This window comes from Botryllus schlosseri, chromosome 16, assembly GCF_051294905.1.
Source record: "Botryllus schlosseri isolate E-star chromosome 16, Bs_hap1, whole genome shotgun sequence".
NCBI lineage: Eukaryota > Metazoa > Chordata > Ascidiacea > Stolidobranchia > Styelidae > Botryllus > Botryllus schlosseri.
Genome location: NC_137251.1, coordinates 3,911,370 through 3,937,645, shown reverse-complemented (window position 1 = coordinate 3,937,645; position 26,276 = coordinate 3,911,370). Strand labels below are relative to the sequence as shown.

Below are 26,276 nucleotides of genomic sequence, written 5' to 3'. Positions count from 1 at the left end.
CATTGATGTCACAGCTGTGGATATAGCACTAATACGCTATCTCACCACTACCAGCCATCGGTGTTTACTGCGCTAATTTCCTAAATTCCGTCGATATCCAGTTTTCACGTTTATTACGATGTTTCTTTAGTTGTTTTTGTACTCTGGCCAAACCCTAAAAGCTACAAAAAGAGGACTATTTTCGAAAATGGAGAACATTCGGGCGTGGTCGAAGGACATTTTACATTTCTAGAAAAAAAAAGAGGACAAATCCTCTTAGAGGATATATGGTATGGTTTTCCTACGTAACAAGGACATCAGCACTCATTGCAATCACATCACAGACTTGATGAAAGGTATCTCCAGGAGAAAATATTTTATTACGATCAGTTCATAAGAGGTATATTAAATGTGACGCTTATCAAGTCATAAAAGGCTGGCAATTCCCATGAATACAATAGACATAGGCTAAATCACATTTAGTCCGAATAAACATAAATTTGTATACATAGCATAAAATTGGTCGACGCATGAAGGCGATGGGACGTTTTCACCGGGAAAAAAGTTTGAAGCTGAGATTACCATACGGTTATTGCTGCCACAAACTCCTAGTAAGGAATTGCATTTCTTTGCTATTAATGTAACAAATGAACAATGTGCGTGAACATCGGTTGGCCTAGCGCGTTGCGAACCTTAAATCACATTCAAGAGATAATTTTGAATTGAGAATTTGTAATAGACATAATCATGGTGGCGCATTGAATAGCTCCGCACGAACATCGATATAAGTTGTATAAACAAACGGCCATCACTTCCAAGTAAGGCTTACCTAATTTATGCACTCGGATTAGCCCAGCATATGATTGGGCCTTGATGTAGTGCGTATGCGATGTAAAACCTTTCTGCTTGTATTGTTGCAATTACTCAATGTGTTGATACTGGATGGATGCAATTATGCTGACATTGTTTACTACACATTAAAGCCATATATCCTGCGAGAAGAGCTCGTAATTTACATTTCTGAAAGACAAAATTTGGATATATGACAGGCGACACGTGTTTCACAAACATCCTATGAAGAGACGGGCATTGAATTGAATATAATAGTCATATATATAAAATAATTTATAGATATGTTGATATAACTTAATCTCACGATCACGTAACATAACTATACAACGAAACGTATAAGATGCACATGTGTGATTCGAAACATATATAAGGGCGTTTTATAGTCTCAGGAACGTTTATAGCATAATAACAATTTTAATTGAGCAAAGATAGTGCAATGCAGAGTAAATGTTTTAAATGCTATTCATGTATGACACCAAGTAACATATACAATTCATATCTACGTATTAATCACGCACCGGTAGACCAACCAGGAGATATGGCGCAAGACGTGAGCTGCACACCAGGAAGTGGTGGAAACAATTATGGTTACCGCACCGCATCTTCAAACATTCAGCAGTAATCATCAACGCAGGTGCGTGAAGGTATTGCGACCCGAACAAAATTGGGAGTTGGGGAACTTTCAGCACTGTGAATATACCGAAGTTGTATCACCGGACTTGTGGCAGGCGAATCAGTTAACAGGTCAAATGTATAATTTCCTTTATACGACGCAATCCCAATAGTGACTTCACGGTCTTGTCGAGGTCAAAACGTTCGAACTTGAAAATTTAGTGGGAACATTTATTAATTATGATGTCACGTTCATGAAAAAGTGACAATTTCGTCTGAAATCACTGAGACCGGTCCAAGAATTCCCAAAAATCGAAAGGCTTCACCAACTGTAAATCGTATGTTTACTGAGCATAATAATACATTCCAAGCAATCATGCACAAGACTAAGAATAATGTGCCCCAGATAATTACGGATGCCATGATATAAAATTAGTTACGATTATAGACATGCATAATATGTGACATATACGGTAAGAAAATCACGGGATTATAATGGACAAACGTTGTGCTAACGTAACAATCTGGTTCGTCATGGTGTTTACGCCATTCAAGGTGGAATTTTATTATCGAAGGTCAATTGAGAGCATAGATAAAACCACGTTAGAGTCGTCAAGAGTTGGCTTTAAGTAACCTACATCAGCGAAACAATTATTATTGGACAGGAATAGGACGTTATATATTTTTGTCCCCGATGTTCTTGCGGTATATACACCGACTCATGATATATATCCACACGATCTGTGCGCATATCGTGAGTGAATGATGTGCATATGCGTCTGGACAAGGAAGGTCCAAGAAATTGCCTTGGAAATCGTGCACCATACCCCTCTATGCTATCTCAGATATGCTGAGCGCCAAGCGGGGAGTCATGGATACCAGTGTTACTTATCAGGTCTTTGGTGTGACCCGGCCAAGGACTTAATCCACGACACACCGATCAAGAAGCCGGACGCTCCACCATTACGGACACTTCTTTGGTTGTGAGGCATGTGCACGCATGAACAAGCACGTAAAAAATTACTTATCTAGTACACTGTACAATTTTCATGCACAATATCACGAAATAGCTAAGATATTTGTGAAGAATGGCGACACACACGGAGATAAAAATGAAAATGGAACGAAATAAATAAAAGCCCTTGAAGATTGCTTAAAACATCTGATTCATTAAAAATCCGAACGCGTCACGGCATATTGCACTATCGAGATTTTAATACTGACGCTAAAACACACCTGGCCCGAGTGCAGCGTACCACGAATAAGGCACGGATCGTTCGCAAGCCACCGTTGACACGTATGGTCACTTGGTCAGTCGCTTCGTCACCTGTCCATTGATTTGCTCAATTGTGTGGTCTCGCGGTGGGATAGAACCTTCACGTTGGGCCGGTCGCCCTGTATTGGCGTGTGACTGAACCATATAACTTCGTTGTTTTCCCTGTACACTTCCTTAGGGGCGACCACCACCACTGGGGCGTCTCTGGTCGGTCGCCAGATCAGGGTCTGCGCGTTGTTGGCACTCGGACGGACTAGCGCCGATTTTGGGATGTAATTCATGTGATTGTTACTGTTGTTGTCGCCGCCAGTTCGCATTCGCCTGTGCTGCCGGTCGTTTAAGACTTCTGTCTTACTGCCAGAGACGTGAGACAGATAAATAGGATCGTTATTGTTCTTCAGGATGATAGGTTGTTCTTGCATAGATGGACTGACGACGCGGGCTCTGAAAACAAAGATTTGTATTGGCAAAATCATATTTTTTCGTGCAGCGCAATAGCACACAGAGTGTGTGCACTTACTGAAATAATCCTACGCCGCATACGAAATTTGAAACGCACGCAACGCACATGCGGAAACACAGGCAGACGCAACGATGAGTTGAATAAACACGAAGAAAACGCAGTGAGAACTGTACTGCGGATACGGTATTACTGAACTGATAAGACCGAAACTTTCTGTATGATTCGAACTAACTCGGTCACAAGTCTTCCGCAGTCTATGCTGTATTTACTGCAGCAATTGACCTGTATATCATAAATATGGAATACAGTACACTGCACAGCATATTAGCCTAGCAAATTGCTGACTGGAGTGAAAACTCGGTTAGAGTCACGATTATATCATAACGTGTTTAGGTCGGCCGTGATGGCGCACTGCTGAAGCATTTTGAGGTGGCCCCAAGAGTTATTTGGAAAATTAAGAAGCTCAGTTTAGGGTTGCCCCCAGGGATGCGAGCACCCCTGCTTTAGAACTTGAATGAGGTCGACCCCATCTGCAGGTCTATACGCTATACTCTAATTTCATCATGGATATAACATATTTGGTACTAAATATAACTATTTGGGTGAAATAACAGATAATTGAATTCTGCACATGCATATATTGCATATTATGGCTATACCAGTTATACATGACAGACCGCCTTCACGTATATGGCAACCTATGAAATTGACGTAATGATCCGGCCTTAATTTCAGTATGTAACTGTATATAACTCCGATCATTTTGAATTCTACTTAACGACTCAACGTTCAATAAATTTCAATTAATCACAATAAGGAATATCGGACTGGTATCAAATGATCACAGTAGTCGAAACACCATGAATACCGAAACAAGAAAACTTCGATTAATCGGTGCGAGTGTTGCAGCGAGTACGGGTATCGTTAGCATCGGCTTAGCGTACACGCACAAATCCCAGAGGTAGAAGCTCGTGTCTAACGACTCATAATCCAATCGGATATGGACCATTGCCTACTATGGCCATGTATGGACAAATGGACATACGCGTCGAAGGCGTAATTTCTCAAACCACTGACGGTGCAATGAAGTTGCTGAAGAGACCTTGGATGCGGATCACATATTTACTAACGAACATATATACTTCATTGTACTGTGTATCTAAGAATATTTGCAATTTCACAAGACCATACGAACAATTTGCATCGCTTCCAACTATCAGTTTTGTTCAGTACTAATATATTCGCCTGTTCGGCATGAAATTTCTGCCATCTACTATAGTTCCACATTGTGGGACCTATATTCGTGCTCACTGCTCACGGTTACTCCGCATAACGCCTTTCGTACATGTTGTAGTCAATGTCTCAACATGCTCAAATACACAATGTTCTGGATATCATTTACTGCATTTATCTGCATACCGATTATACGGTGACATATAGCCTATATGCCATTTCCTTTTGAGACCTTTAAACGCAGTACGGTACCGGCGCGTGCTCGGAAATATTTTGGTTTAATTTACATTGAAACCGGTGGATTAGGTAAATTCTGCGGTTCGCCCGTCGCAATTACATTACACCTTCGCGCCTGGTCTTTTCCCTACTTTGACAGATGCGACTCGAGTCTCGCCTGACGCAGAGCACGCATCAAATTACCTAATCAGGTTAATGGTATGAATGACTCACCTTCGACCAAGTCTAGCTATCGGATCGACCTCGATTTCCAGGAAGAAGTGCCATTTCACAGTCCTGAGCACTTCCAGTCTCCCGGTGGTCTGGTTCACGGCCGCCAGCCAAGTTGTGAAGCTCTGATCGCGTACTATGTGAGTGAGGTGCGCTTCGGACCCCTCGTTGACTGGTATGTCCCACGTGACAGACGGGTGGAAATTATCGTTCATGCGTAGGTTAAGGCAGCGTGAAGTTTCGGTCGGGCCCTCGATCGACGCGATCTCTGTCGTGTTCCCGTACCAAGGGTAGGACACCCCGTCGCTGTCGCTCACGGCCGAGATTCTCCGTTCTTTTAAAGCGGGGATTTCCCAACTGGAACTGGAATAGTTGCGTGGGTTACGGGAGAGATTGATGAGTTACGTCATTGTGATTCAATACGTTGAAAACGCGCCTCGTTATAATCAATATATTCGATTTGAAAATCAGGCTGTGAGGTATTGTAAGTAAAGGTATAACTACCTATCACTTGCGCAGTACGACTCATATTAATTTATTGTATTACTTTTTCATCCAGTGTGCATTGTGCATGTTCATTGTGCATGCCTCATATTTTCATGTTCTCTATAGGCAAAGGCGGATGTCCGATTTAAAATACTATACTCAAAGTCGTTTCGACACCTTCCAATCTAATGGTGTCTCGACCTGAATAAATTCTATACAAACGAACGAGCGAACAACTGGCTGTGGCCCTACATGCCTATGACATATAGAGTGTTACTATATATCTGATAATCGAGATCTATGGTCACTGGCTCTTTTTGGCCATGCCGATCATCGTATTGTGATTTCAGAGCTGCCGAATTATACCACTTTCGTTCTAGGTATTTGTAAGTCACTGGTTACGAGTTCAGAGCACCACTATTCACTATGCAAGTCAAATATCTGATGGCGAATGAAACCAGTGTCATTTACCACATATATCCGCTGAAAGCTCCGTATACCAAGAAAGCGCGTGAGGATTAATGACGATCTGTTCAGATGTTGTAAATGATCAATCATGCCATGGTGACACATGACAACTGTCCTCAAAAGATATCAGCCCCAAACACGGCACTAAGTAGACACAACGCTGGAGAGTTTCTTCCCTCCACGCTTGTGTAAACCGTTGACGAACTTACGGTATTTACGGTGAGCACAACTATAATAAACAAACAAAGAATCGGTCACCGTAAATACTATTTTATTCAAATTCCAACTTTGTCGACGGCAATAACTCCGCTTCCACTGGTTGGAATTGAACCAAATTTGGTGAGCATCGTTTCCATAGACAACCTAACACTTTCATGGGGTGAACAGAAAATTTTCAAATTTGTTATTATTTATTTTTATATAATAAATAGAAACTTTTTTCTCCTGTAGCAAAGCGGTTACTGGCTGGAATTGAATCAAATTTTGTGCGTAGGCTTAAATTAGGTAACCTAACAATTTTATCAAGTAGCCAGTACGATTTGAGAAAAAAAAGTCATTTTTGAAGAGCCCTATAGTATACATTCAGAAGAAATCGCTTGTATATCGACTTGAATTTGAGCATTCTCAACGACTGTCAGATAGCCGGCGAGATACTGTCCTAGTAATATTATTTCATAATACTACCACTATGGATGCCTTACGTGTGTCAACAGAGGCATTATATTCATAACATCGGAAATTTTAGAAAGTATGGAAACATATAGGTAAGGAGGGATGTTATGTAAGGAAAATTTTAGTAAATAGGGACATATAGTTAGTCAACTATGGATATATGAAAATATATCGTTTCATACTTTACCATACTATGCCCTAAGTATGACATTATCCCAGCGCAAACAAGTTTGCGCCAAATTGTGCTGTCATGTGCAATGTGAAGAGGCAAATGCATTGTGCCATCACCATCGTTTAACATCGCCCAGCAATGTAGCTTTTAATTTACGGAAGGAATAATTGAACATTTGTCACGGAACATGACCCGAACAAAGTGTTTCTCCTTCCCACGAGCAATATGTACTTGGGTCGAATTACTGGACCAATGAGCGGGCATATACGAAACATGCTCTCCCTCAATTCTATCTTAGCAATGACGTTCCCAATAATTTAAAACACTATATTACTATTGCATGGGTGAATTTGTGAATGCGACGAGGATCGCACTATCCGCGAACTTCGCATACTGAGATCAGATATATATCCCATTCCCCAAGCCCACGCGTCACGAATGGCTGCAGTTTGGAGTCGACTTCGGAGCAATCATGAATAATTTAAAGCAAAGTGGACAGCTGGTTTATCCAAGCAACCATACGCATTTAATGATTTCACGATTGCTGTGGGCCTACACGCAGCTCGAAGAAATGACGCGTTCTGTGAAGGAATGGGTGTATTCATAGGAATGCCTTAATCTCGACTACATTGTATTAATAATGTACATCATGCGAACTATATATGTTGCATTATACAACTGTTGCATTTAAAGCTGTCCACTAAATGTCTATGACTATTTGATATGACAATCAATTGCCCACTACATTTTACCAGCATCCCGAGAATCGTATATAACTTTCAGAAATAAGGAAGCAGTAAAGAATTATCCGTCTTGCAATAAGTTTCCAAGTGGTATGTATCCGTTTACATCGACCATACATAAAGCAAAGTATGAAAATAAAAGTCTTCTTTTTGGGCATACAATGCCTACACCTTTAGTTGAACACGTGACAAGGTGTTCCTTGTAGTTTTGAGTCACAGTCGCGACTACTTCTAGGAATATAAGAGCTCTTTTTAAGTCAACTGTATTTGTAGGTGGATATGCATACGGGAAGTAGCAACTGCCGACGATGGTCGATTATGCTGGTTGCAAATCTGATGCACCAAACTTGTTCGGAAATTTGATGAATAATATCAAGTATCCGTAGTTGTGTTGAAGTAAACTAAGCCTAAAGCGACATGTAAACCCTGATACACATAATGATGATTATGAAGAGTCTTATACCGACAGCTCTTCTGGTGAACGCACTGGATTGGAGATAGACTCCCCAGTACTTGCTAATGACTATATCATTCCCAAGTATAATGTATGATCCGTCGAATGCGAACAGTCGTTGAGTCATTTCATGACATATGACCGTACCGTCGGATGCTCCTTGATTAGACAAGGAAAGAGTCAGGCACCAATTAAAACAAATGTCTGATCTTAAAGACTACTCCAAGTTGTTTCGACACCTTCCTATCTTTTCATTGTATCGCAGTTTTGTGGTGTTTTGAAACGATGAAAACATTAATAAAACTGATTGAATAAAAGTCTTTATTAAAAATATGTTTTCAACAAAACCTGGTAATGTTGTCATCATAATGGATTATTTATTGTTAACCACTGAAATAGCTATGCTGCGCGATGCGATATGGCACCACGTTATCGCTCTGTCAGCAGTTCAATCGGACTGATTCTACCAGTAAACCTAGTATATTAGGGTTAATTATGTTTGACAATGACGTGATGTTGTGGCTTTTCGATGTGGTGAGCCATGGCCATGGGTGAACACTGAACAGTGAACACATAATTAATTATCTGACAGGTACAAATTACCGATCTAGATAGTTGATGGCCAAGCAATTGCTCTCTTTTTGAGTAGTTCTAGTTCTAGTGGCGCATTTAAAAACAAATTTAGTTGGCACGTGTCGTCGTTTGGCGTGAATCGTGATATGGTGTTCTGCTGTGTGATGTTCCTGCAGTAATTGCTAGCTCGGAGTTATTACTTCCAACAGTAACGCAGCCAGGAGGTGGGTTTAGCGGTAGGACACCCCTCCCATTTCAAATTCAAAACCCGTCATATGGAAAGTCGATCATATTCCCAATACTTAAAAAGTAATAAGTTGCTTCGGAATTGAAACTATATAGCTAGTCGAGAGTTAGTTAGATAAAATTGCAGTTTTCTGAAGGCCGTTAGTTCTAGTTCGAGTTCCGAGTTTTGAAAAGTGAAACTCTATTTTTAGTTGCGCAGTGGTACAAGTCTGATAATTACAGATGAACAAATATTTGATGGGATGGTGGGGGCTCGACATCTGCGCCCCCTGGCGATATTGAAATTGAAGACGAAATTTATGAAAATTAAGCAGCTTTTTGAACACAGGACCATCGGGCCTCTTCCATGAACTATTGAGTAATAGGTTGTGACTTTATAGTCGCATTCGATAATTTGGCTTGTATAACTCAAACCAGCAAGACGCATCGATTTGCGATCCCATGGAATTAACCTCAGCGTGATTTTGATGCACCAATGATCTCACAAAAATCACCATTATGACACATTTTGAATATACATTACGTTTGGTTTTGCAAATCCACTCATGGCTCTCAGTGATTTTATTACATGAAAACAATTCTTGAATACAAGTATGGATAACTTTTGACCAGACTATAGCAAATATTGTGCTTTTACATTTTATTTGTACTATATAGGTTTTCATGGCTAATAAAACAATAATAAATATATTTTAAACAAATGTTTTAAATGCATCCTACTTTTAACACTGGCAGTGCTATAGACACTATACATATTACCTATGGAACAGATGTTAGCAAGTCATTTTTTTAGTTGCACTATTGACACTGCATTGCATATTGCACGATACGTCGACGACTCGGAAAGCTTAATCATTATTTCTGATCACGCTGGCAGAATGCAGAATACCTGTATGCGTTACGAACGCTCCAAATTTAACTGTAAGTACGTCAGACGGATCCTCGCCAATTACGGCGCTTGACATTAACGACTATGACGTAATGACGTCTGGATTGCACATCAACGTGAATAAAGGCACATCCCCAGCTATGGTCACTTCGCACATGATCCCATTTATTCACCGCAGGTTTCGAAACTATATAATTCCTTTTTGCGCGGAGTGGAAGTAATAATACTCAAAATGCCAGTTCGTGACCTAACTTGCGACTTGCGTCCACTGATATATGCCGATACAGCACTCGACTTGAGTCATATTGGTATCTAATATTACATTGTAGGTCCACCAAATATTTTATGTTGCATTTAATTGGCAGCACGCGTCTTGTCTTAATAAGTAGCAGCTTGTGTATTGATCACATCACAACTTCTGTAACCTTGTCGAAGCATCGGACATTGTCTGACTGTCATTTCTAACACGGATTACCAAGACGACGAACCGTAGTCTACGTCAGTGCTTCTCAACCGGTGGGCCGCGAAGACGGTTTAAATGTTGCACTTTCGTATTCAATTTTCCAAATATTACAAACACTGTATATTCTCATGATTAAAAGAGTAAATGCACATTCCCCTCCTCCAAATTAAATTGTTTTGCGCCCATAAGCGCCACAAGCCTTGTTGCCGTGCTCACAATAATACGTGAGCCAGATTTTCGTATCAGTAACATTGATTGGAGTGTGAAGTTCGACAGTGCGTTTTTGTTTATGCGTGACATTGAAATTCATTCTTTCCTCCAAAGTCCTTGCGAAAATTGACCGGAAAATGCCGCAATGCAGCCCAATTTGTTGTTATAATCAGCAAACAATTGTCGGATCGCAAGTTCGTCATAACCCCTATGTGTTTGACGTAATAGACGAATTGCTGATTGTATACGAGCTTTCTCGTCTATTATTGTTCGTGGTATTCATGGTGTTTTTCTACTACAATGGTCATTTACACCAGGACGATATTATTTATTATGAATGCGCTGCGCATCTGTCTATACGTGGAGCACGGTCCACTTTCAAACTTTTTAACACCGCTTAAGCAGATCGGACGGTTAGGAGCCCAGATCAGCCTCTGTAACCATCTGTTACAAGCAGGACCTTAGCTGCCGCACCCCCCCCCCCCCAATTGGTGCATCTCATGAATCAACATAAATTCTGAAGTATTTGTTTGGAGAAATTCTTTCAAATTTTATTCGAGCCGCACGCGATTTGACATCCTTCCATGTCTTGGGTTTAAAAGGGGTATCCATCTCCCTATTAAAATAGCACACATAATTTATAGGCCTTTAGGTGTCGGCCACTACCGCGCCACGACACTTATCAAGGAATATGAAGTTTCGGCAAATATGTGATTACGCGTAAGGTGCTGCCAATAAGAACAGCAGTAAGAAAACCTATGCAGAAAAGGATCGAAACAGTCGGTCCCATTGACCATTCCATTGACTATCCAGGCGCCTAAATGGTTGCATCTAAAAATTCATAAGAGTATATGCAATTGCCCATATCATTGACCGAATGCCATCATGAATTCGGGAAATTATTCACGCCAGGCGCGACCAAATAACTGTACCGCACTGAAAACATAAAAACTGGCATCCAGCTGCAGTGGTTTAAACGTTAGTCGGGAAAGGGCGTCTGGTGGGTCACGCAATGAAATTTGGAAGTGGGTCGCGAACTGAAAAATGTTGAGAAGCACTGGTCTACGTGACGCTATTTATACATAAAATTGTGATGTCATGTAGGTAACTAGGTGTGAAAACCCAATCGAGGGTTTTAGAATCTGCAATTGTGACGTGTCATCACGCATCATAATGAAGCACAGTATCTTTTGAAGCGTCAGTGGTGATCGAGTGATCGAAGCTTGCAGGGAACGCAATCGGGTGATTTATGTGTAAAGAATTATAAGGCGGACTCAAGGTCGCTATACATTGGCGATTTCTAATCACGATCGATTGGCGTGGATTATCCGCATCTATTTTTGAAGTAGATCAAGCTGTTATGATGAATTTTGATCCACCCCGACCATACACCCGTAGCCACAATCGCAATATTACATAATGAAATAGAAATGGCTAGTACAGCCGTGGTGGTGCCGGGAAAATGTATCTCAGTATACGCAATATATACAGCATTTGTTGAACCGCGCAAAGTATTAGCCTACATCGAAAGAGAAACAATGATTCATCAAACTTGTTACACTTTATTGAGCTTCCTCGCAGATCAATAGCACAGGCGTAGCGTATGCGATACGACCATATGCCACCATATGTAGCCACATGTCATTCGCTATATAGCTGGCATGCCATGCATAACTAAATTCTAACGGTGATGTGATTTTTCCGTCAATACTGCGTAGGATAAAATAGAAACTGTTGGCGCATGCGATCAGTTTATGTTCAAATTTCCAGTACTGCCATGGTGCTCTTTGAATCAACACCTCATCTCATACTGCACGAGTTCTTAATCAAGGGCACATGTACCCCATGGGGATACGAAGCATCAAAGCGGGGGTACGCCATGCAGTGTGAAATTTTACGCTATTCGGTCGTATTTATGAGGAATGAGAAACAAGTTACTTTGATGCCTGTCTATCTAGGCTCAGCTAAGGTCTAAGCTATAGCCTAATTTCACCTAAACGATATACCTATATTGAATAAAGTTATGCATGATTGTAATTAATGCTTCCCGAAATCGACTACCTACGTGCTTCGATTTCGATTCGAGTATTTATACTTTAACAGATCAACATCATTCATTATGACGTAATAAAAGTGGTGATGACGTGAAAAATTCAAATATGTACCTTATAAACGACAAAAAAGCAAATATATCAGGTCTACACCACGTAAAGATAATTTTGTATTTTTCGACCATACTCTTCAAATGCACTTTGCGACAATGCTGTCGATTGATCTCGACTTCACAGCACTGTCATAGTGTCATATCCACTACTAACGTGCGTATAGCCTTGTAGTGCATGTTCTTGATGCTGTGATACAACGATTTGAATCGTACCTCACCACTCTACATCATCGCCACAGTTAATACCCAATTACTTGTCACTGAACTACTTATATACCGTAGAAGCAGGATATGTGTAGCCTAAGGTCGACATAGCCATAGTGTACACTCGGAACGATGGTACATGCGAAACCACTAATAGCAATGAGTTCTTGGTCTGAGAGCAAGATGCGTAATACGAAACTGATAGCATCTTGCTCAACAGCTAAAAATTCATATATAAAAATGCAGCAAACAGACTAAATGTCGGAGTCGAGTCATAGCAACCCAAGACAGAGACAAACAGCGTAGTGGTGTGATCCACAGCTTCAACACCAATACGTTGCGGTTTGTAGGCTGACTCCAAAATCCCTTTGTAAGGTTTGGAGGCTATAGGATCCTCCTCGCCATCTGATCCGCATAAGCGTTGTATTATACATGACGAATGGGGGTCTTGCTAGAAGTATGCAGCTACGGAATCAAAATAGAGATATTCGGCCTGGTGTAAATGACTATTGCAGCCGAACAACACCATAAATATCACAAACAGCAACAATATCCATGTCATGCTGACCGTGACGTCGAAATTTAATCGTAACGCTAATTTCGCACAAAACATTTGTGGTTCTTCGCATTTTGTCTTGCCACGACCGTGGCGGGTACGTCTGCAACCATATCTATGCGCAAATAAGCCTATATCTGCAATAAGCTTTATTGCCTTTTCTCTGCGACTTACAATTAAGTGTGTGATTTTCATGTCATTTCACCTTCACGCAATAAAAGTTTGACAGCCATTAAAATTACATATATTAATTTTGGGTGTTATGTAATACTTTCAGAGAAAATATACTAAAATCGGATCTTTGCATCAACATGGATGTGGATACGTCCAGAGTAGAGGTCGACCGATATTGATTTTTACAGGCCGATACCGATACCGATATTTCGACACTCACAAGGCCGATAACCGATATCATAGGCCGATATTAATATGGAAGGAGCAGAGAACAATTTCGCCAAAAATATTATATATTAGGCAAGATGGCACTTGTTCATGCCACAGAAAGCTGAACTAACGAGAAAACTGAAATTGAAAAGACTTATTGCTTAATTGTGAACATTCGTTGAAATTTGGGATAACCCGAAAATCAAAACATGATACAGAATTGCAGATCAGTTCAGAAAAGGTAGATTGTAATGCAGGAAGCAAAGTTTCTCTGCGTGCTCACCAAATTAAACTCGTCCCACAATGGTAAATCTGTCATATATTATCCTTTGCGTCGCAAAGTTCTTGAGGTTGAGAACACGGGGCCTTGAATTTCCAATATTTTTAATTTTTTTAAATATAAAATATCGGCCGCGATATCGGCCTTCATAGACCGATATCGATCATCGGGCAAGCTGTGAATATCGGCCTCGATAATCGGCCATCTCGATAATCGGTCGACCTCTAGTCCAGAGGCGGTCATCGTCGGTATACTTAAGTAAAAGTATTGTAGTAAATTTCTACTCTAGCACAAGTTTAAGTAGCGATTCCAGGTGGGTATACAAATGTTCGAAACGTAGCTTTGCCAAATATAACTGAAAACTGTGAGAGTCCAAAATAAAAACCTATAAGTAAGTAGTGTTAGCAGAAAAAACTGCTTAATTATTTCGGAAAAGTAGAAGTTCTTCGTTCCTGGCCACCTCTGATAGTTCGACCGGTCGTGGCCTATACTCGGTGACTTGCGAGCGGGTTCGCAGTCCGAGCGAAAATTTACAGAATACAAAACTCTTAACATTGCAGTGAGGTTACTGCAATGGTCCCGTAGAAGTATAGAAGCAGTGGCGTAGCAGCCACTTGGCGGTTCCGGCTCTGCGCCAGTAGCGGCAGGCTGCAAGGAGCGAAAAATGAGAGTGCACAGTGCACAGAGCACAGATAGATGGACTTTTAGGAGCTATCTGTGGAAATTGACAGAAAAATGAAAAAAGTCTCTCTCTCCATTAGTGTTTTCAATTGCGAGCCGTGAGAGGAGTCTCTCGAAGCTAAAAATGATCGTAGTTCGTCGCAGTTACGTTCTACCATGAATAATAATCGGGTATCAGCTCTATCGATACTTTCTGTAGAAGAATACCACGTTCAAAAACTTGATTTTGAAGATATTATCGTTGATTTTGTTTCGGCGAAAGCTCGAAAATCTCAATTTCGAGGCGGCTACTGATCTTTTATTTGCCTAATACAATTGCTCTCCATTTTTGATATTTTATTTTTGGCCTTAACGCTGAGATGGTGAGGCTTCTTTCTCAAGCAATATAGAACTTACGAGACACGGCATATTATTTGTAATTATTTTTATTGAAAAGATTGTTTGTACATCTCAGCACTTTCGTGGAAACCCGGGGGCGGCAGCATATGCTCATACGCCACTGAGCTGAAGTGGTTAAAAACGTAATCACTTTAGGCAAAACCTACTTGAGTATACTCTGAAAGAGTATGGTACTAGTTTTTTGACCCCATCAGGATACATCATGTATTTTTTCCCAACGACTAATCAAGGGATTTCTGAGTCGACACAATTTAGTTAGCGCTGGATAAAAGACTCACCTCCCCTTGTTCCCGTATTCGTTTATGAACTTCATAGAATCGCAAGCCTGTATCCAGCCAATCGTCCACGTTTCCTTCCGTGGTATCGGAGGCACGATGACTTTCGCGTTGGCTCGAAAATACGGCGTCTTATATCGCAGTACAATGTCCGATTTCTCCTCTATTTCTGTGGGAACCTCGTCGATACTGGCGTGTATACTTTCCACGATGAAGCAATGGTGACGGTACCGATCCGGGCTTACTTTGGTTTTTGCTATACTCTGTATGCATCCCATGTCTGTTTGAGGTATACGGGAATGCGGGCTCTTTCCGGCTGTACAATCGAAGCCCGTGTCGTGCGGATTTAGGTTGCAGTCTGAGTAGTAACACCTGGCGAAATGCCTCGTCGGATGCAGGCGCTTACTGATGGGCAGGGATGTTTGGATTTGAATATCCCGATAGTTAGACTTGCATCTGACGCTGCCGTAATTCGCTGGAAATTCCTCTCTGGTCTAAAAAATGCGTAAGCGGCGATTACATCTCACGCTAACCTCGCGGGTACGACGCCTACGTCTCTCCACGCCAGTATGAATAGAATGGCCGTTACTGGATGACTATGATTGCGTATTTCCGCCGTTAAAGGCTCATGGAATGATGCAACGCGCCTACGCTTGCTTCAAGCCGTAGCAAACACTCGCATGCTGAATATGCATTCGGGCTGCCGCTATATGCCATCCGGTATTATAAGTCATCGAAAGTGCCGCAATCGGTCGGATAGACAATATGGAATGCCAAATTTAGACAATGGGTTCGGGCAGCATGTGACTATCTGTAGCTACATTGCTGCTACATCGTATTGATACAGGATAGGGGGTCTTAAATTTTGGGTGACGACGGGTCTAAATTTGGATGACACCGGAGCGACCTTTCAATATATATGTAATATTTTCTAAATTTCATGCGACAAAATCTATCATAGGCTGTCTATATAGTGTTCTGGCAGTCATTTGTGCCCTAAAACGATATGAAGGCAATGACAAAGTTTCGGGTCACGTATCCGATGTTGACACAATGACTAACATCAAAAATTAACCTCTGGCAGCGCCCAGCACAGCAGTTCTTACCTTATAGGCTCTTGCTGAATGGATCCGTCTGCTCTCAGAGGGCGCTCTTGTCTCTTTTAAATTATTTGGAAAACAATCTCGATTTGCGTCAAGCTCAAAATAGGTACCGGTATTGCGATAAAACCGTGTAGATTGTCCGAAGCGCTTCTCGCTTTCGACGTACTCTTCTACCGCAACGAATTGGCACTGGACCGGTCGGCGTGACCGACGATTTCGGTTGTCTCGGGGTAAAGAAAACGTGAACGCGCGGGCCGCGTTTGCGTTGTTGTTCGAGAAACAGCTCCTGCACCTTTGATAGTGGTCGATGGATTTTGAGGTGGGTCGTTGATGGCACGTGGTAGTTTTCTTGTGAGCTTCGAGTCGACTCGTTCGGTCTAGCAACGCTTCAGCCTTTGCGAAATGAGCGTTCGCCTCCAGCTCCAACGACTTCGTCAACAGAGAGTTCGAGTTCGACAGGGCTGGAAAGGATAGCGATTCCGCGCTATCTGCCTGGGTATCGCAAACGGAGTAGAATCTCAACTCCGCGGCTTTCGATTTCCAGACTGGTTCGGCGGTTCTTTCCGAGCACTCCACGATTTTGAAGCTGGTCAAACTCGATGGTAATTTGGAAGGCGTTTTCTTCAAGAAATTTCCACGGTGTGCTCTAGTCTTTTGGATGTAGTTTTCATTGTCGTCTCGGACGCTGACTGTAGAAAACGTAGCTAGCTTGAAGACTCGGGGTAGATACATTACAAGGCAGAAAGGTACGTATTGAAACGATGCCCATGCAAAATTCTCGCGCGATGAATGCGATATAATCGATAGCGATTGTCTGGAAATCCAGCTCATCCACAGTCCACACAACATTACAACAGTTGGACAACAATGACATGGGGTACCGGCAATTATCCCTATTCCTTCGACACTGAATATAATATGCTGTGGCCTGCATCTGATATTTGTAGCATTTAAAATGTGTATCAATTATATTCGAACTAGCAAAAGATTGACGAAACCGATGGACAAGACTTGTTTGAATTTACAAATTGATGTTTGAATTGGATATGAAGTTGGTATGCAGCACGGCCCAACTTCATTGCAAGGGTGATTATTTCGAGTATCAAAGATAGGTAGGTTTACCATATGTTCTTTAGGAGGATTTGTCATCCTTTTTCAAGAAATCGAAAATGTCCTCCGATTACGCCTAAATGACCTCCTTCATGGAAATTCGTCATCCTTTACAGCTCTGACAGCCAGGGTGATGGACAGGCTGAGCTAAAACACGCCCTAAAAGATGACCTTTTTTTAGTCAACACAACGAGATTTCCAGTACAAATTTTATAATCAGCAGTTTTTTACTCAGATAATCTGACTTTTATGTTTTGTAAAAAGTGTCCTACTTTGCGAATTCCAAAATATGGTAACCCTAAAGTCAGGCTTAACTGTAAACATCCCTGTCATCTGTCGTAAATTCCTCACAGTATGCCACATGGTGTATGCACCGAAGTGTAGTAAAATACATGCAGGAATAATATATAAAATCAATTACCAATTGTAGGTGGGTTATCTCTTGACGTAGTCTCTTCACGATGTTTTCCCTGAACAGGAATCGTTCCGAATAAACAAGGAAAGAGCGCGGATATGAAATATTCAGAACGCAATCCAGACTTTCGCTTCCTCCGTGATCGCCTATCGCTGGAGCGAATGGGGCAGTATTGTTTGAATTTTAATCTCTGTATTTCAGCAAGCGATGACAACTTTCTTTCTGGACGATATGTTCGTCTCGGTCGTACTGTACGGGATCGTTGTTGCCTCAAGGACACTTCGTGAAGACAAAGCTCGTGATGCGATAGTATATCCTCTGATACTTGCCGACGATACGCTGTATTCCTATACTGCGTTGACGGTTGGTGAAGTATCGGATGCAGTGATTCTTGTTGCAGTTGAAGCACTGTTTGTATGCGCATCTAGCAATGCATTGAATGGTTGCGCGTGACAGTACTGGAGACCTTTGGACAGCTGTACACGCGACTCATTTATGCTCCATATGATGGTTAAATCTGCAACTATAATATAAAAGGCGGTCTCGTTATAGAACGGGACTTCATATGTTTTCTAATACGTCTTCTATTTGTGTTACCAATTGAATTTGCAGGGACGATAGCTAGTCTTCAACCCATCGCATACAAAAACTCTCGACATGGTCAACTCAGATCGACATTGCGCATTCGCGCACCGACATCTACAATCGTGTTCCAGCCGACCTTACTTTGGTCGTCATACAGGCTCTGGATATACCACGCGTTAAGGATATCCTGCAAATTTGCAATTTTTACCATTGAGGCAGCCAATGCAGTCAATTTATCACTAGAACTCTGTGTCGTAACTCGAGCTCTGCGCAAGGGATGTCACTATTCTGTATATATGAGTACAGTCAGTTTCCTTCCGTTATGTGCCGTCCATTATTCATAAGAGAAGCCGCAAGCTGGACACCTACGCTGTGTATTCTGATTAGTGCACCTCAAAACTGATGGTATAGTAATCTCCTTATGCTTCAGATATATGCGATAGCTGTAATAATATTCCGTAGTCGTCTTGAGACTGTGATCCCTGCGACTCGGGCCCATTCTCAGTTTTTGTGTACCTTTTTTTCAGTTCGTTACTCAAAGCATTACGAAAACAATTTATTTCGTCCCGGCCACAGGTGGGCCTGATTGGTTGCAGTAACTCCGCAAATCTGAATAGGTACCTATGCAGATAGGACGTTTATTATGCTGGATCGATCACGCTGCAAGCAATAAAGGAATATTTTGACAGTCACGCTGTCGGATGTTTAGTTGCTTACTGCAAGAAACTGTGAATCACTGCAGTCAATCGATGCGGTCATCCATACTAATATAAATTACATGTCCTTACTAAATACCTGCGTATATGAATACCAAATACGACGGAGAAAACTCGAGGTAGCTGGTAAAACTAATTGAAGTATGGAGCCAGAACCAATTCCTGCATGTATCTTCACTTCAACTGTCTCACTGAATTCTAAATTATGCAGTATACAGACCGTCTTATAGATTGATAAAGCACAACATAAACATAAGGGTTTCATAACAGGACGTGCATCAGCATACTTCCTGAAAAACTATGCTGAATCTCGTGATATAGCTGCGCAGCATAAAGAAGGTTTCTCAAGAAACCGTTCGGGTTCTACCATTTGTTTGTGAACATCAGCACGAAATGAATGATTCTTCAATCTTCAGTTCCGGCTAAAGTGCGAGCCGCTGTTATCACGATATAGCTAGCTACGCCACGTACGCTAACCTCTACATTAAACACTACATTTCTGTTATCCAGGTTAGGCCTTGAAACGTCTGTCACATCACCGGTTATAACACCATGTTACGTTTACAACTAGGAAATAGACGACGCTCCGTTAAGCGTACACCAGCGATTGATCCGAAATTTTCAAGTTAGGCTAAAAGCAGCCTGCTAGTTTCTCCTGAGCGTTTCTATGTTGCATTACATGACAGTCAATCGCGACTGATCCGATTGGCTATGGGAGCATATATTTCGCGTACTTTTCAGCTTGTGATGCCTTCTGGGACTATTAAGGTATATGGAACGTGAAGTGTGTTTAACTATATATATATGACTCAATTCCACTGGGACGGTAAGTACTTCGCGAGATTGTGCCGGGTATACATTGATTTTGTAGACGGATTGTCGCCGAATGTAGTTGTAGGATAGCTGCTGCACGGTAATCCCTCATGTGACGCAGCAGCAATATTGGCTGAAATCAATGCGTTTCATCTGCATGATTTCAAATTACTAACTCATCCGTACGATATAAGGCAGATAACTAAATAGACACCAACACATCGTGTCTCTATATGCGATGTCTGTTCCCTCCCGATCTCATTCCTGTCTGCCTTTCTGCATCACTCACGTTACGGCTGCATAATCGCACCTGATACCATAGCTCACCAAGACTGTCGCCGATCATTATGGTGATATACTCAAATAGAGTATACTGCTGGTCACTGCGTGTGGTGCATATCAAATGCGAGAAAATGCACGCAGCCTATGACTCCATTGCATTGCATTGACACAGTCATGTGGACCGACTTGTTACATATATCGCACGTTTGACGAGAACAAATTGATGATACGGGAAGTCTTGGATAATATTCGTGAGAAACGGTTGGAGTCACTTTGTGCTTAGGGTTGCGTTTAAAAAATTGGTTGTTTAAAACATTGTTTAAAACAAGTCTTAAAGAATTTTTTTATGCAAAGGCCCTTAAATTATTCTTTTTTGTGTTTTTCAAATTGTATAATTGTGTAAATACTTTCGAAAAATCATGTTGTATGAGCCTATTACCGACGATTACCACCCGATATATAGCCGACGTATACGATATGGCAGTGGTTCTCAACCGGTGTGCCGCGGCACACTAGTGTGCCAATTGGACTGCTCAGTGCTCAGGTGTGCCGCGAGCAAATGTTGTGAACTATGTCGAAGTATAACAAAAATCCAAATTTTGAGTGCGTCATTGTTGGTTTTTCTATTGAACTTACCCGATCAAGACAGGCGTTGCACAATCCGATGCACAGTGAACAGATATAAGGGTGTCCAGGCGACCGTAGTTACGGTATCTCAATCTATAGTATCGCAATCTGACATACCGATTAGGTCATGGATTGGGTCTTTCTCTGGGCTTTATATTGTAAAGACGCTTTGAGCACAGCAACGCATAGGAGCGGAGAATCTAATAAATCTGCGACGCTTCGTAACTTGCTACTGCACTGCCATGAATCAAACTGGGACCTCCACCGTCAACAGGTGCGTGATACGCTAGTTTGCCCACGCATAGTAGCATTTAGGACGGTGTTAACTAAACTCGGGCAATTGTACCGTGATATTGAGGTGTAGCCGAAGTGTTCACATTATACTTGTCGCCCCCATCGCAACAGGAGGCAGAACAGGGACATGACGCATGTTAATGACCTTTTTATGTTTCTATTTGTAGACGTATTCTTGCCATGTCTTTGTCATCGACGATTCAAATTTGGATTTGAATAAAATAGTATTTACGGTGGGCACCAGTATAATAAATAAGTAAAGAATTGGTCACCGTAAATACTATTTTATTCATAATCCAAATTTTTCGACGGCCATAACTCAGCTTCCACTGGTCGGAATTGAACCAAATTTGGTGAACATCGTTTCTATACTAGGCTTACCATACGTCCTCTTTGAAGAGGATTTGTCCTCTTTTGTTACTTTTTTGGAAGTGTCCTCGGAGGACGCCCTTTGTCCTCTTTTTTGAGATTTTGTCCTCTTTTTTGAAAATTTAGGTCAGATTCAGAGCAAATTCCGAGCGGTATGCCGCAAATTAGCACAGAAGTGACGCTCCGGCGGGTATTTCGGAGTGAAAAACGGTGATTTTAGACCTTTCAATGTGTGGAGAAAAACGGTATTTTGAGCTCTGAGCGAAAGAAGACATTTTTTTTTAGTCTTTCACCCGACAATGTGGGGAGAAAAACGGTATTCTGAGCTCTGAGCGAAAAGAAGACCTTTTTTTTCTAGTCTTCCACCTGGCAATGTGTGGAAAATTCACCGGTTTTTGAGAATTCTTCTCCGGTTTTGCAAGTCTGAAGTTTCTGAAAAAGTGTCCTCTTTTCAGATTTCCAAAATATGGTAAGCCTATTCTATACACAACCTAAGACTTGCATGGGGTGAGCAGAAAATTTTTTGCCATTTATTTTTATATAATAAATAGAAACTTTCTTCTCCTGTAGCAATCTGGCTGGAATTGAACCAAATTTGGTGTGTAGGCTTAAATTAGCCAACCTAACAATTCTATCAAGTAGCCAGTACGATTTAAGAAAAAAGAGTCATTTTTGAAGAGCCCTACTGTGCAGTGTACACTGTGCAGCCTCATTTTGCCGCCCCTTGGAGCCTGCCGATCCTGGCGCAGAGCCAGAACCGCCAAATGGCTGCTACGTCACTGATTACGCACATTCAGTTTGACGAGTAGCGCCGTGGTGAACTATAGAGTCATAGCCTATAATTCCACCAGCGCAGCATCAATAGGTTCGAGATGTCGACTCTATAGAATCCGTATCGTAGTGTTGCAGTGTAGGTTTATCTACGCTCCCCGTCGGCAGACGGTTAGCGACAACGGTGTCTTGAAAAAGCCATGCAAGAACCAATGTAACCTACAGTTCAGCAACAATGGATAAGAATATTTGCCTGCGGGTGTAAAATGACGAGTTATAATCGGCTGTTCCATAATTTTCATCCTCCCATGACTCACAATGTGGAATGTGGTGATACACAAAACACAATGTGATGTAATGAACCGGTAGATGGGTAAGCCTACAAACTTTCTAGTACTCAACGAACATCAACATATAGGATTAGGACGTCATAACGATACTTAATGACGTTAATGTGTCATATTTAGGGCTGGGCACAATGATTCGAGTACTCGAATCTGAATCGAGTAATTATTTATGATTCGAGTCGAGTAGCAAAGGACGATTTTTTCGAGTACTAAAATCATACGCCCCACGCTACTGAAAGTTATTTCATCAACTAAAATTATGGTTTCGATACCATTTCCACTGTGGAAGCTTTGAAACCTTGATTGGCCGTATCGCAGCATACGAAACATATAATACAAAGCTACAACCGTTACTGGCAAAACATTTTACAAGTCATGATCCTCCCACAACATTGTAACAGAGTGCAATGAAATCGGTAGGGTCGAAGAAATGCCAAAGTAAGGCTATCTTTAATGTGATTGATAACAGGCATTCTATACGCTAGGGTGGCACAAAACGTACATATTTGAACGTTGACATATTACATTTTGCTGTGACGTTATAATGAGTGATACTCGAATACTCGACTCGACTCGAAGAATAATGCGTGATTCAGAATCGAATCACTAAGGTAGCCTACTCGATTTTGCCCAGCCCTAGTCATATTGAAGCAATCTGAATATGATTTTTTCATCATCGTCATCATTATCATTGGTTTATTAGCAATTTTTATCAGTTCAATACACCACAAAATGCGATACAATGAAAAGATAGGAAGGTGTCGAGGTGACTTGGAGTAGTCTATGGAATCAGACACCCACCTTGGCCTAGGCGATGTAAAGAGGAGGCATGCACACGGAATGAAAAGTAAAAGAAGATAGAAAAAAGCAAGCGACAAAGATAAGGTGGCATGTCATGGAAGCTATACGCTATATGGCATTTTGACGATTTGCTATATTTTTAATTAGCGTATAATAATCGCGCAAAGTGTTAAAGCCGTATCCGACAAAACTTCTCCGAATTGCTCTCTCCGACACAACTTCTGAACTTCTGACTGAACTAGGGGCCTTAAATTATGGGGGAGGGCACCGTGCCATGATATTCTATAAAACGGCGTGTTCGAGTATACAAAGGTTTAGTATCGCAATTCCCTATGAATACTATCATTTACATCCCATGATGTGGACGACTGCTTATTCTATCAAAAACTGATTGAATGCATCAATATAAATCAAGCTCTCTACAACTTCCGCATAGCTTCATTTGCAGTTTTTGACAGACCATGCGAACGAATTACCATCGTTTTCACAACTACTTACTCACTCACTTGAGTAGATTTGAAGCCAGTGAATTCTACTTCTACTTGAAGCAGATTTAGGTTGATTATGTACGAAGTACTTCTACTCGGACCTGAGTAGATTTTTTTCGTCGCTATTTCTACTTCTACTTGAGTAGCGTTCTTGACTACTTTGACCACCTCTGGTTGGAACCCCCAAAATAGTCGGTTCAACAGCTATAGTACAGATATTTCGCCAAAGGAGCTATATTTACCCCATGTTTTCAATTGTCAATGTAAATGCACTATGACGTCAAAATTGAACATTCGTGACATCATGGCTTTAAAAGAAAAGAACAGAAAAAACACAATGAAAAACATATTTTAAATAAGGATTTTGTTTAGAATGCAACCCTATAGTTGCAGTTCGGTCACGAGTGTAGAATATAAATTCATTCCTTTAATCTTGCAACTTAGCTAAATGACTGCGAGAGTTAGCAAAGACGGTACTGACGTTCCGCTTTTACCTGTCCAGAAGTGGCCAGTAACCATAAGTGCTTACTGCTTATACTTATTCATAGTATACGCGAGGAGGGCTTGATTATTTGCACTACCTACTCAAGTGCTTATGTATTTACTTCCACTTCTACTTGAACCATTTTAGACAAAACTACTTACCTTTTACGATTTGGATTTTGAATACTGAAAATCATTCTGGGATAAGTCTGTATCCCTTTTACTAGTGAAACTATGATGAGAACCGCATGAAAGAGCAATTTTGAAAGTAGCTACCTGCGAATACTGCTAAATGTATGCGACCCCTCGACCAAATCTACCTTTAGCTACCTATACTCGAGATCTTTTCAGAATGTCAATTTCTTCCTTTCACTTGAAGCAGAGTTGACATGCGTTGTAAATTGATACGTTTATACTTGGGATTGAGTAGAAATTGACGGTGTTACTTCTACTTCTATACTTGAGTATACCTTCTGCTTGTATTTGTGCTGTAAATGTTGTGATCTGCAATATTCAATGAACAATCAACATGTCCAGGTACACGCAGACAGAAGCAGAATAGTTACGCGCATGAGATTGTTCGCTCTGCCATGGATTCTTCCCTTCTTCAATTGATTCCAGTGTTGTTATATCTCTCTTGTGACGAGAGCAACAAGTATAACATCACCACATCTTATTACTTGACTGTCGAGAGTTTCTTAACGTTATTTCATCCATCCCGTCTCTGTGACATGTATCGTATGTTTTTCATAACTTGTCACAAGTTAATTCAAAGTGAACTAGTAACTTGCGGTGAAAAAGTCAAACAACGGCGATGAGCGACAATCCAATTAAATCCAGTGTTATCACTAACGTTGCATTTGAACCAAAAATCAATTTATACCAAACATGTTTAAAACTAGGGCCTAATGATCAAAACGTGTTTTTTATCGTTTTTCTAGCAATGCCATCACGAATATTTAATTATGACGTCATAGCGATTTACATTTACAATTGAAAACATAGGGTAAATATAGCTGTACTATAGCTGTTGAACCGACCATTTTGAGGGTTTCAACCATACCATATGTCGTATACGTCGGCTATATTGGGTGGTAATTGTCCGTATGCTCATACAACATGTTTTTTGAAAGTATTTACACAATTATGGCGTGATTTTACTACTTAAAAACACAAGTTTTTTAAAGGCCTTTGTTTAAGACACTGTTTAAAACATGTTTTAAACAACCGTTTGTTTTAAATAGCGCAACTCTAGTTATCAGCCATTTCTATACTTTGAGGTGATAGTCACCCTAAATTGTTTTTTTGTTGTTGATGATATTTCACGATTTTGGCGCTTATCGCCTAATCAGATTTGGTGCTCTTTTGGACGACATTCAGTCACGCACCCATTCATATCTCTCTCGCTTGCATGTGTAGCCTATTCCTTAGTGTCTTTCGCTGCCTATTTTCGAAGCTCGACTTCGCTTGATCAATCTGGGATTTTCGTACGGCATTGCATGCGTAGTGAGGTCAGCGATGAGGAGCCCAGATAAACCTCCAACACATAGAAACTTAGCAGAGCCGTGACTCGAACTAAAAACCATTGCTGTCGTGACGGTGTCGCTGAGCACACTGCACCACTTACTTCCCGACCCTAAATTATGAGTCAGTCATTGCTTTGAATCCATCAAGGATACAGTTATCAGTATTGCAAGTTTTCGAAACTTTTGCAACTTTATTTTACAGCTTCCGGCGGCTTCCTAAATACTCAGAAGTTATGCAGGATGATGTTTTAAGCTGTTTAGAGGAATCTTATTGTGCAACCTTTTGCAACTTTTCTCCCTTTTTTCCATACAACTTTTTGCAGCTTTTTCAATTTTCGTGAAACCGGGGTCATTTTTTTTCAGGC

General features: G+C 41.1%; 1 protein-coding gene across 1 annotated transcript; it reads right to left on the bottom strand.

Annotated features, from left to right (window-relative positions):
* Positions 1 to 329: 329 nt before the first annotated feature.
* LOC145458271 (uncharacterized) lies at positions 330 to 20,133 on the bottom strand. The gene is made up of 5 exons (XM_080336599.1): positions 17,816 to 20,133; positions 16,288 to 16,973; positions 15,185 to 15,675; positions 4,866 to 5,225; positions 330 to 3,163 (listed from the first exon to the last, which is right to left on the bottom strand). The coding sequence occupies exons 1-5, from the start codon at positions 18,231 to 18,233 to the stop codon at positions 2,767 to 2,769; spliced, it is 2,352 nt and encodes a 783-aa protein (XP_080192725.1). The 5' UTR covers positions 18,234 to 20,133; the 3' UTR covers positions 330 to 2,766.
* Positions 20,134 to 26,276: the final 6,143 nt, after the last annotated feature.

Coding starts and splice junctions, on each gene's coding strand:
- LOC145458271 (XM_080336599.1), bottom strand. CDS start 18,233: ATGCGCATACAAACAGTGCTTCAACTGCAACAAGAATCACTGCATCCG. Junction 15,676..16,287: donor ATTCAGCAAGAGCCTATAAG/GTAAGAACTGCT, acceptor CGCATTTTTTAG/ACCAGAGAGGAATTTCCAGC. Junction 3,164..4,865: donor ATAGCTAGACTTGGTCGAAG/GTGAGTCATTCA, acceptor CTTTGTTTTCAG/AGCCCGCGTCGTCAGTCCAT.